Source organism: Carcharhinus amblyrhynchos, chromosome 2 (genome assembly GCF_965287045.1).
Source record: "Carcharhinus amblyrhynchos chromosome 2, sCarAmb.v2.hapA, whole genome shotgun sequence".
Lineage (NCBI taxonomy): Eukaryota > Metazoa > Chordata > Chondrichthyes > Carcharhiniformes > Carcharhinidae > Carcharhinus > Carcharhinus amblyrhynchos.
In genome coordinates this window covers 107,160,011-107,173,159 of record NC_137325.1, presented here as the reverse complement: position 1 = coordinate 107,173,159, position 13,149 = coordinate 107,160,011, and the positions used below count along the sequence as shown (strand labels likewise).

Sequence of the window (13,149 nt, the reverse complement as noted above, 5' to 3'; positions counted from 1 at the left end):
GTGACTCCAGGTCTCCAGCAAGGTGCCTTTTGAATGCCTTAGATGCTTTTTGAAGGGCAATTAGGGAAGAGCAATAAATGCTGGCCTGGCCATCTCATCAATGAATAGGAAAAAAAATACAAATGAATATGAATCAAATTCTGACAGTAAAAAACTTACAACGTTTCTAATTAGTGTTCTGCTAATATTAAACAGATTTAAAGTGAAGTTTTGCAAGTTCCCAATGGCATTGTCTGGTTTCCACCTCACCTGGCTTAAAAATTGTTAAGCTAAACTGACTTTACTAATCTATCTTCATTCTCAACAAATCCTGAAGAACGTACTTAAAAAAATAATAGGGGATGCGTTCTGTTGCTGTCTGCATTCATGTGCATAATTAACTTCCATCTTTTTAACTGAGTGAATAGGGTTTGTGGTGATAGTATCACTATTTTTTCAATGCGGGATAAAAAAGACTCTGGAATATTAATTCAAGGTTTATTCCACCACTACCCTTGTGTGTACTGAGGATCTAACAAGCCTTTGGGGCTGTTGCATTAACGCCCTGCATATTCTCTCTCAGCAAGAACTGAGAAACGTACAAATGAAATTCGCAATCAAAATGTTTCTCCAGCCAAACGCTCCCACTTTAATCTGTGCTGTATGTAGCGTAACACAGAAGCATTAGATGCGGTCCAAGGGATGCTTTTCTATGTGACACAATCCAAAGATTTTACAGGCTAGCAATGAGACTACGAAACACAAAGAAAGGAACAGAACTGTTCTATGGCATTAACATGGAGAAATATGAATCCTTAATTAAAATAATTGTTACTAACAATAAACTGAATGCATATACAAGAAGTCAGCTGAAGAGTAGAGTGATCCAAAACAAGCTCAGCAGGTAGCTGGTATTTGCATAATTTCACCGTCAGTTTGAAGAATGTTTGTTTAAAAATCTGCAGGTGAAAATATGTAAAGCCACTAGAGTTTGGTAAATAGAGTTTTGCACTCACCCTTCACCCATGTTCCTGTTGCATTGCCTGATGGCACATTATGCACATCATTGCAGCATAAGAGCAGAATTTTATTGCAGATGTAATTGTCTTAACAGGATATTGTGTACAGTGAAAATGACATTATCAGAGCAGTGGGTAGAACAATGTGGATACTAAAGTGCTCTATGATCAGTTCGAAACACCACTTTTTTGCGAGTGGCAATCATGTGTTTTTTTTTGGTTGGGGAATGGAAAAACAAGCTAACAATGGTGGTGTTGGAGGAAACATGCACTACAGTAGTTTTATACAGGGGACCTCAGCACTAGATGCAAATAGGAGCTGCAGTTGCACATGAAGCCTGGACAGTCATCAGGTACAGCAAATGAACAGGGGCCACTTCCACCTGCAGTAGCTTGTATTGTAATACAAGGCAGCAGGTTCAGTCACAATGTGCTGCAACAGCTCTGGCAATAAATAAATTTTGTAAAAAATACAATGATTTTAGAAATACCTAAAGTACGGTCCTTCAGTGTTTTTATTCACATCTTCTACCCACTTAGCTACATTATATTCTCTTTTGTACCATGGGTTTAAATACCTGCAGAAAGCATTGGTGGGCACAAAGAAAATGGAAGAAGAAGAAAAGAGATCTGAGATCATAGCAAAGCTTAGCAAAGAGCTTCTTTCTTCACCAAAATGCAAGTGAATGTGCCACATACATCACTATGGATCTTCCCAGAAAACTGCAATGTAGACAAATGACACAATCCAAGCTACATCAAGCCATGTACCGTTCACCTCACAACAGTCCTGGGCTGTTTTCTGCCCGTTTTACCTTGGTCTTAAATAATAAAATGAATTGTGGCATGTTATACATTATACACGATAGTGTAAAACAGAACAGCTTACATCAAACTTTACTTTCACTTGTAAAATATTACATTGCTTTTAATTGCTTTAATGAGAGAAAATGATTAAGGAGAACTGTGCAGCAAAACAGGCAGTCTTCTCCTGTTTCACAGGAATACTATAGAACAACAAATTAGGGACAGTTCATCAAAACAGCAAAGAATTGGAATATTAACTACATCACTTTATTTCCCTTAGAAACTGGTTATCACACCTAAGCTATCTCTTTAAACTGGGATAATCTAAGTTAAAGACTGGAGAACAATCCTCTGGCTTCATAAATAAAAATGGATGGAGTAGTCTTTCAGTGTTTGCCAGCTTCACAGGTCAGTCCATTTGCACAGTGGCAGCAAAATTCACACGCTGCGTGAACACATTACATTTTGGGGCTAGGAAGTGTACATTTCATGAAATGCACTATTGAATATGGTCCCTCCAATCAGGTTTTTGCCATTACTACGGTACCAAAGGAGCTCTAAATGAAGTCACAAATGACATCTTCTAGGGTGTGACTGAAGTGAGCTACCTTTCCTCTATCTTCTTGGCCTATCTGCAACCTTTGTCAGGGGTTATCACACCTCCAATGCCTCTCCATTGTCTGTCAGCTGGGTGGGACTGCATCCACCTGCTTAGCTTTCTAATCGTAGCCAGAGAACGACCTACAATGGCTGCTCTTTCTATTCCCTTACTCATCTCCTCCTCGGATTTCTCCTTAGCTCCCTCCTATTTTGCATCCACGTACTGCTCCTCAGCGACATCACATGCTGATGACACCAGCTCTACCTCACTAACAGCTCACCTTCGCACTGTCTTTAACAATCAAAATGCTTGATGGACATCTAATATTTTTGGAGCAAAAATTTCCTCAAGCCATTTTCTTCACACCACAACTCGATTGCCCTAGCAAGTTAGGATAAACGAGACTACTCACAACCTTGATGCCATATTTGAACTTGAGATGAGCTACTGACCACATATCCAGGCAATCGCTAAGGCTACCAATTCCAAATTTGCAACATCACCTGAATAGACCTTGTCCTGTGTTCATCTCCTGCTGAAATCTTCATTTGTGCCACTGTTAACTCAATGCCTAACTATTCCAATGTACGCCTGACCAATCTCCTACATTCCACCCTCCATAAACTTAAGGTCATCCTGACTTCTCTGTTAATGTCCTTACTTGCACCAACCTCCACTCACTCAACACACCATGCTAACTGATGTACATTATTTCCCAGTTAAGCAATGCGTCAAATAAAAATCTTCATCCCTGTTTTCATCTTCCTCCATGACTCAGCCCTTCCTAACCCGGAGATCTCCTCTATCCCCACAATCCTCCTTAATGTCTGCATTCTGCTAATTCTGGCCTCTAGAGCATCTCCAATTTTAATTGCTGTACTATTAGTGGTGTGCCTTTGGCTGCCAAGGCCCTAAGCTCTAGAATTTCCACCCTAAATATCTCTGACTGGCTCACATTTTATCATCCTGCCCACCATAGGAATTGGAGTGGGCGAAGGGTAGACTATGGATAATTCTGTTGACCTTGGGGGGGAGGGGGCGATATTTTGTGGTTTCGGGATGAGCAAAGCCGTAAAATCCCACTCTCTATCGCTCTTTCCTCCTTTAAGACACTCCTTAAAACCTATCTCTGTTGGTCACTGGCATTAATACTCTTCGTGTAGCTCAGGCACTCCTGAAAAGCACCTTAGTACATTTTATAACATTAAAGGCACTATGTTAATAACAGTTGTTGTGATTGCTGTTAAAATATTTACAATTTAAGGAATTACTGATTGCTCCTATTTAACCAGGATTACGTAATGATGTAGCTTTACCTGTTACAATGTATATGAGTCATATACGTTATACATGATTCACAAAAGATAAAATGTTAGTATGCAGGTACAGCAAGTGATTAGGAAGACAATTAGAACATTGGCGTTTATTGCAAGGGGCATGGGATATAAAAGAAGGAAAATTTTACTGCAACAGTGTAAGACTTTGGTGAGACCATATCTATAGTATATAGTTTAGTCTCCTTATTTGAATGAGGATATAGTTGTGTTGGAAGTGATTCAGGGAAGGTTCACTCGACTCATTTCTGGGATGAAGGGCAAATATTATGAAAAAAGGTTGAACGGTTTGGGCCTATACTCTTGGAATTTAGAAGAATTGGCAGGGAGGTGCAGGGGGGTGGGGACGTTGGTTTATTGAAACATATAACATTCTCAAGATATTTAAAAGGATGGATAATAGGGGGATGTTTCCTTGTGTGGGGAAGACAAGAAATACAGTTAAAAATAACATGTTTTCCTTTTAAGTCAGAGAGAGGGGGAGAATTTATTTTCTCTCAGACAGTCATTAGTCTGTGGGATTTTCCAGGAAGCAGCAGGGGTTGGATTACAGAATTAATTCAAGACTGAGTTAAATAGTTTTCTAATAGACAAGGGAGTCAATGTTATGGGGGACAGACAGAAAAGTGGAGATGCTAGACTAGAACCAGATCAGCCATGATCTTAATGAATGGAATAACAGACTTGAAGGGCTGAATGGCCTATTCCTGCTCCTAAGTCCTATGCTCTTATGTGTGAAACTCATGCGCATAATTCCACAATGCTAAGTACTGTCCTGCTGGAAAATAGCATGTCAAAGGCAAACAGTTCTGGCGTCAAGAGCCATGTAATGACTTTGCTGAAATAATAAAAGCTGCTGGTCATGGGAAAAGTGTAACTTACTTATCCATAAATGTGCTTTCAAAAATAAGCCACTGGGCCAAAAGTTGGATTGTGCTGAATCTGGAGCACGGTCCAGGTGTAGTACATGCTGCACAATCAAACAGGCAGGATCATGACGGATTGGGATGCTGGCTGAGACTCTATGATCTGTGCAGCAGAACTGGGGAAAACAAACAATAGGGAGGAGGCAAACAACGTTTGCTCCATCTAATTCCTCATTCAGATACATAAAAAAAAACTTTTAAGGTAACTTGTGGATAGTAGCCTCTAGTGACCTCTTTACAAAATGATGAGTTGGGCGTTGTACGCCTGAAGAACAAGACCACGGGATGCTTGATACAAGTGACAAATAGTTAATGATAGAGAAACACTTTCACAAAAAAGCCCTGAAACAAGTGTTAGTTTGCATCAGCAATGAGTGTCGTGCCAGCAGTTTCAGTCAGGGTCATCTTAACCAATGCTGATTCCAAAAACAGGTGCTCGAATTTCTTGGCCGCTGCATTTTAAACCATGTGCCTTTTGTAGTCATTTCCAATACACATATAAAACACAGAATCAATACAACATAGCATTAACTGACAACAAGCTCATTTGTAATCCAGTTAGATGTTTCAACATCATGCTGAGAAAAGCAGTTCAGATAAAAGTAATTGTGGTGCAGCTTATCACTCAATGGTTGCTTACGTACATAATTGTAGCACCACTACTTATACTATAAAACTATATCAAAAATAAGCAGCATTACAATATACACTATTATAAATGATAATTGAAATTTAGCAAAACTTCTTATTTTGAGACACTGTTTGAAGTTAACATCCATAACTGATAAAACAATTTATTTCAAATACATGTCTCTCCTACTAAATTTTTAAAAATATTCAGTTTCTTTCAACTTTGAAAGGATTATTTAACCAATTAATAAAGATCCGAAGGACTCAAAAAGTTTGGTTAGATTTTAAAGATAAATTACTTCTTGAAAATGTGTCTCCAATTCAGAATCTTCTCCACACATCATGGACCAAGTCCCAGTGTAACCTCATGATTGTCATGAATCTACCCAGCACATATAAATGATCTACTGCTCATTGATTTACACTAAAATTGATTAAAATAAACCTGTGTTCATGAAAACTGCCCAGATTATAAACTAGGTCAAAACTTAGCCCACTGGACCGCAAAAAGTCTTCATACATTGTGTAGCCATAAACTGTAAGGTTATTCCGAAAGGGATTTTGGAAGTGAAGGAGCAGCAGTGACAACTTTCTTGTTGAACAAAGCAAACCACAAAGGGCAACTGTTATGATATAACATCGCACCAAACCATATATAAACATTAATCTCTGCATTATATTGTAATGGAACTGAATTGTTATTGGCCCATAACACTAAGCAATGGGGATCAGCCTTCCTTACATGTTAAATAACAGATTACAATCCCTTCAAAGAAAACTTGTATATAGAATCTCAATTGTAATCTGCTGTATTACACAGAAGAACTGTATCCATTCCAATTGATTCAAGTTAGATTTTCATGTGCTCTTTTCTCAAACAGGGTGTCTACTAGAGTTGCCAATCTGCCACTGAACTCAACTGTTGTACTTAACACCACTCATTCAGACTGACACCCTGTGCCTGACACCCTCTGCAGCTCCCTGATTGAAACATGTGCCCAAACCTTTGGTAACAGTATGAAGAATATAAAACTATAAGTGTGAGATGATTAATTTTGGTAAGACAAACTTGAATGTGGATTAGTGGGTCAATGGCAGGGTTCTGAGGAATATGGAGGAACAGAGAGAGCTTGGGGTTCATATCCACAGATCTCTGAAGGTTGCTATTCAAGTGGATAGAGCTGTGAAGAAGGCTTTTAGTGTGTTAGCGTTTATTGACAGGAGGTTTGAGTTTAAGACCCGTGGGGTTATGCTGCGACTATACAGGACCTTGGTGGTACCACATTTGGAATATTGTGTGCAGTGCTGGTGACCTCACTATAAGAAGGTTGTGGAAGCATTGGAGAGAGTGCAGAGGAGATTTACCAGGATGCTGCCTGGTTTGGAGGGTAGGTCTTATGAGGAAAGGTTGAGGGAGCTGGGGCTTTTCTCTCTAGAGCGGAGGAGGATGAGAGGTGACTTAATAGAAGTTTATAAGATGATGAGGGGGATAGATAGCGTGGACGTTCAGAGACTATTTCCTCGGATGGATGTAGCTGTTACTATGGGGCACAACTATAAGGTTCATGGTGGGAGATATAGGAGGGATGTCAGAGGTAGATTTTTTACTCAGAGTGGTTGGGGTGTGGAATAAACTGCCTGCTGTGATAGTGGAGTCGGACACTTTAGGAACTTCCAAGCGTTTACTGGATAGGCACATGGAGCACACCAGAATGATAGGGAGTGGGATAGCTTGATCTTGGGTTCGAACATAGCTCGGCACAACATCGAGGGCCGAAGGGCCTGTACTGTGCTGTACTGTTCTATGTTCTAAGAGTAGTGGATTGGTTACTCTCTCAAACTTGGTTGGAATGACTACTCTAATGCTCAAAACCTAGAAGACCCCACCCCTATAATTCACAAAACTAGAAGGATGATTTGCACAGGGTGTGAAAATGTTACAGTTTCACTTAAAAATGTAATTACAATTTGACGTGCTCTTGTTTGTTAAGCTAATTATTTAAAGTTAAAGCTATTGTCCCATTTATTGGAGTCATGGTTTGCATATGGGAGTAATTATGCCATCTCCTAATAATAAATGTATTGTATTCTTCTATTCACTGTTGCAGTGCTTCACAAGCACAGATTTCTTTTAAAAAACAGTAATTGAGAAGTTAGCAGCCACAATAGTTATGAATGTCTGCTTGAAAAATCCTAGTCTGAATGGAGTCCAACATCGTCACCCCTCCACAGAGGATTTGAATTCTTTAGAATGCTTCCTTCAACCACTATCTGATTTACAGTTCAGATTTAACTTTTTATTTTCCTAATCATAGAACTAGCCTACATTTAGAAAGGAAAACACTGCGGATTTTGGAAATCAGAAAACAATTTAGATGTCATTGAGGTAAATTGCCAATTTTGTTTTTCCAATCTAATGATCAAGAATGCACCGTGAACCTTACGAATGTTCTGGTCAACAGCATGATCAATGGTTGAGTAGGTAGAGAAAGATAGTCGTGTGGATGTTCTGAGGTTGCAGAACTGAAACGTGCAATTTAAAGGAACACACACACACACACACACACACACACACACACGGCTTTATAAAGTTTAGGATTTGAACTATGACATGTGGAGAAGATCTAAAGTCAAAGAACACTTTTTTGCTGATTACAGTTCCAGAATGTGTACAGAGAATATTCAGAGAGAATTGTAGCAGGCTAGTGCAAGTAAATTCCAAGAGGATTTTTTTATATCAAATTACAAACTGTAGCAATATCATACTAACAAAATGAATTTTAATTTGAATGAAAGTAATATATTAGCAACCTGTATGCTAATTATCTAATCCTTCAAATGGACTATCTTAATTCCTCCTTCTGTTGCGTTTCAGTCAGAAAAAAAGAGCAAATGCAAATAGTTAAACGTTCAACGAGTGAAAATCCACCTGCTGAAGCTACTTAATCAGTGAGAGCTAATGCAATGGTTACATAATTTAGGCACATACACATTAACTTCTGTACTCACTCTGTAGAATTAGAACGTGGTCTAAATTTCCTTCCTTTGTTTTTCTTTCTGTTGGCTCCTAAATTCCCTGAAAATAAATCAGGAAAAGTCAAGAGATGTTATAAACATGAATTACACCATCGGCACAATTCTAAAACAATCTAATGATCAAGAATGATTGAACGGAGAAACATAGAAACTCGAAGCAGGAGTTGGCCATTTGGTCTTTCAGGCCTGCTCTGCCATTCGTTTTGATCATGGCTGATCATCAAATTCAATATCCTGATTCTCCCCTTGCCCCCATATCCCATGATCCCATACATCATGGAAAGAAATACCTCTCATTTTTTGTTGTACTATTTTGAATATAATGTGCTTCTACATACTCAGGGCTTCAAATTGGTAGTTGTTCTTCCACCTTTCAGAACTGAATCTGGAGTATTTAGGTGTGTGGTGAGACTAGATTATCTACTATCACCATTGTTCTTTAACATTTAACAGAAGTCACGATAAAAGAAGCACTATCTGAAATGCAGAAAGGTGCTATTAAAGTAGGAGGTCAGTTAGTGAAGATAATGAGACTTGCAGATGACCAGGCCCCTTGTGCTAATACAGACTCCCTCTCAAGAGGGAGAAAGAGAATGATGACATTAGACAACTTGAAATTGAAAAGCTCCTATGAGCAGTTGAAGAGGAAAGTATAAGATCATGAGATGCAAAAAAATGAGTAGGGGAGTTGTCCATAGGCAGATCACCACTACCACTGCTATACTTCTCTACATGTCAGTATTTTGCTTCCAATATGAAAGAGGGCCACTTAGCTACAGGCTGTAAATGGTTCTCCTATAGCAACCTGCTCCAGCATTCTTTCCAGTTCTGCATATTGAGTCAAGCAACTAAATTGTATGAGATTATCTAAATGAAAATGTTTTATAAAGGGTAACTCACAGTGATATTTGTTTTTCAACATCTCTGCTTTACCTAACCTGTGAATAGGAACTCCACATCTTCTGTTAGTTTGAATAACATCAAAAGACTTTTATTGGGTGCACAGCCTATGCTCTCCAGTTTCCCTCATATTTTGAGGATACCATCATGATTGTGCAACCATGCATTATACATGAGCCTTGGGTCAGAGGTAGCACTTTTTTTTGGCATGTCAGCTACAATGCTCACCAACTTTTACAGATGCACCATAGAAAGCATTCTTTCTGGTTGTATCACAGTGTGGTATGGGTTCTGCTCTGCCCAAGAAGGCAAGAAACTACAAAAGATCATGAATGTAGCCCAATCCATCATGCAAGCCAGCCTCCCATCCATTGACTCTGTCTACACTTCCCGCTGCCTCGACAAAGCAACCAGCATAATTAAGGACCCCATGCACTCTGGACATTCTCTCTTCCACCTTCTTCCGTCAGAAAAAAAGCTGAAGTCACATACCAACCAACTCAAGAACAGCTTCTTACCTGCTGCTATCAGACTTTTGAATGGATCTACCTTAACTAAGCTAATCTTTCTCTCCCTCCAGCCACGACTGTAACACTATATTCTGCACTCTCTCGTTACCTTCTCTATGAACGATATCTTTGTCTGTACAGCGTGCAAGAAACAATACTTTTCACTGTACATGTGACAATAATAAATCAAATCAAAATCACTCTGAGTCACAACACTGTGATTTTAAGACCCACTCCCTGAGATTTAAACATATTATCTGGATTCACCTTTTAGTAATGCTGCACTGACTTACAGATGAGGAATTAATCCACTCTACAATGAAATGCCTTCTCAGGTGGATGTAAAAAAATCTCATGACGCTATTTTGAAGAAGGACAGGAGCATATCCCTTGTATCTTGGTTCACACACATTCCATGGGTATAAAGCACTTTGGGATGTCTTGAAGTTATGAAAGGTGTTGCAAGAATTCAAGCTCTTCCTTTATGCATAATAATTACGTCAGGAAGTAAACAATTTGAATGAGATGGATGCAGATGTGATAAATCCAAGATTAACTAAGATTTAAATTATTAATCAAGAGTTAATCCGAATTAATTCCTTCATTGCTTGTCAATCCTAAATTTAGATATGATGGGTTAAGGTCGTGCATCTGGCAGATGACATTTAACACTGATGATGCAATGCTATTCACGTGGGCACAGCTAATGCCACACTTATATATATCAGGCAGGATTCCAAACTAATTTCTGGTGCACTAGTCTCCAAGTACACATGACTGATAGCAAGTGGCATTGGTGTGCATAATCTAAGTTGACTGAAAGGGTGCTGCACTCTGAGAGCCTTTCCTTCAGATAAGATGGTAAAATAAGTTTCCATTTAAACTCTTAAGTGGATATAAACATTCCCACTATCAGAAATACAGAGGAGATTTCCTGACGTCCAGGCTGACACTTATCTCCCAAACAGCACCACCAGAACAGAATCACCATATCATCTGTGGGACCTTGTCATGTGTAAAATTGGCTCCTGCATTTTCCTACATTGACTTACACTTTGAATATTATTATTCCACATTCTTCATTATATTACATACATATAAATAACACTAACCCTGCCAGGAGTTACTGCGTGGTCTACCATTTTCACAGACATCTGGAATATGTTTTTCATCTGGAATCCGTTCACTCCATGAATGTGAGAGTCCGTTTGACCTGAAATGTTAAAAGTACATTTGAGGTAATCCTTCACTTCGACCCTACAGTGAAATGCCAGATTGTTCTCTGGCTTCCCTGAGCGAGTGTACTAAGATACCAAGGCAGACATGTTGCTGTATCTGTTTTAGTATACTATCACAAAAATTTAAATGAGCAAACTTGCATGATTTAGCCGAAGGAACAGCCTTTGGAGTGAGGACCGTTGTGCGCTTACCTTGCTGCATGCAGTTCATTACACTATAGCTGATTCACAAGCACAAGTCACCTGAGAGCACGTGTGCAAAGTCGTAGAGTGCTATGCACATTCACAATTTCCCCTTGTGTGCTCTGTATTATTGTTTACAAGAGCTCATTTTGTTTTTATTATTAAGGGCCACGTCGGCCTACATTCATGGCCATTTCAGGGTCTGTACAAGGGAGGAACAAATGCACAGCAGCACTCCTGAGGTAATTGTGTATGTCGCACATTTTTCCACATTAAATCCTTTTGAGTGCAACTGTCCCTCCTAAATGTCCATTTTTGTTTCCTCAGGAATGGATAACAGCAGATTTAGATACAAACTTTCAACGTCTGGGGTGAGGGCCTATACCGCGAGCCTAGATATCCTCATCAACGTACAGGCCTTAGCCAATCAGCAGTATCTGCTTTACTCATGCGTAGTTTGTAGGATTGATCTGGAATAGCAAAATGCAAAGTGCTGGCCCATGGAGGTGCAACACAGGACACTGATCAGCGAACCTGGCATGTGTTTTGTGGATACAGTGACTGGGCATGCTAAGAGTGAGTCCAAACAAAAATTGCAGGAAAATAAATACTAGAGAAAATCACGCCCTGGTAGCTGTCAATTACTTACTGTTTCTGTGCTCGGTGCTCCACTTCAGATTGTATGTGTGTTTTTTTTCTTACCATTAACCATTTTTCCTAGGTTTTCAGCATCCTACCTCAGTTTCTCTTTGAACTTCAAATCAGTTTGAGCGACCCAGTAGTTAGGTCTTTCCAGCCTGTACTCTGCACTGCCAGAAAATGGACTAAGCCAGTTTCTTTTCAAGGCTCAAGAATTCAGCCTCAAAAACTGTGCAGGGAATTCAAGAGCCTTGGATGATGTCAGTTGTCACTTCAGAGGAGGGAAGTGAATCTTAGAAAAAATGGAAGGTTACAAAAAAAATGCCTGAATCCTTCTCTCTACAAGCCTGAGGAGTTTTGTTGCGGCAACAACGTTATGAGTACCACTACTGTACAGGGTCTCATCTCAACACAGCTTGTATATCACATTGCTACTTCTAGAAAGCAAAACTGGTCGATAAAATAAAAACACCAGCCCTTCCAATATGCCTTCCACCTTCCCTCAAGCCAGGTGCAGATTTTCCGGTGCCTGTGTTAAAGTGGATCTAATTTGGAACTGGACACAAAACCAGCTTTTGCATTAGTACCCCAAACACACAGGGGGAAATTGGGTTAAAATGGGTGAAAGCTCAAGCTCCATATAATGTTTGCTTTACTCTATTTGCTATGTAATTAGCTCAATCTGCTTGTTGCTTGTAAAAGAATAGGTTAAAAATAAATGCAGACCTTTTCTTAGAACTAGATGCTGAATAGTTTGAGCTGACTCCAGGAGGTATGTCACTATAGAAAGAGTCAGCTTCCCCAGGCTTTTTGACATAGTCTCCTTGTGGCATTTGCCTACAAACAGTGAGAAGGTAGGAAAGAAGAGCCATCAAACCCGGAACAAGTACATCTAGAACCACCATCCCTCATAACATTCTATCAAGTAATTGCGTTCAAAATTCAAATTTGGTTGATGTTATGCTGCATGGTATCACAAGCAACCATATTTAAAAGTGGGGCTATGTGGAAAATGAAAGCTGTAAAGATAAAGTTTTACATTAATCATTTCTCTGACAAGCGTAGAAGTGAAGCAGGCAATGAGTGTATGCTCCCATGGACTATCTGGTGCTGGGCAGACCAAAGGTTCTAGAGGAATGGCAGATTCCCAACCCAGTGGGTTGTAAGTTTGCATTCCAGAATTAACTGGCATTAGACGTGTCCGCTGTCTAAGTCTGTAAGTTTTTGCTCATCCTGACTGGAGAAGCATTCACAGCAAATAATGTGAATGGGGGGAGCTAATGGTGATGGGGAAAACTGGCAGGCCTGCATATGGCACTCAGAACAATGGTCACAGAGTAGAACTGAA

The 13,149-nt window shown here is 39.5% G+C and overlaps 1 protein-coding gene across 5 annotated transcripts in view; it reads right to left on the bottom strand.

Annotated features, from left to right (window-relative positions):
- The window catches only part of adam22 (ADAM metallopeptidase domain 22), a 290,976-nt gene that overhangs the window by 19,009 nt on the left and 258,818 nt on the right, over positions 1 to 13,149 (bottom strand). Inside the window, exons 27-30 of one of the 5 annotated variants that reach the window (XM_080210663.1) lie at positions 12,528 to 12,638; positions 10,854 to 10,954; positions 8,306 to 8,372; positions 1,490 to 1,576 (exon numbers count right to left, since the gene is read on the bottom strand). In XM_080210663.1, coding sequence (XP_080066789.1) covers positions 1,490 to 1,576; positions 8,306 to 8,372; positions 10,854 to 10,954; positions 12,528 to 12,638 — 366 coding nt within the window. Of the gene's footprint in view, positions 1 to 995; positions 1,023 to 1,489; positions 1,577 to 8,305; positions 8,373 to 10,853; positions 10,955 to 12,527; positions 12,639 to 13,149 lie in introns of all 5 variants that reach the window. The other 4 variants (XM_080210672.1, XM_080210680.1, XM_080210690.1 and 1 more) reach the window with 4 other exon arrangements.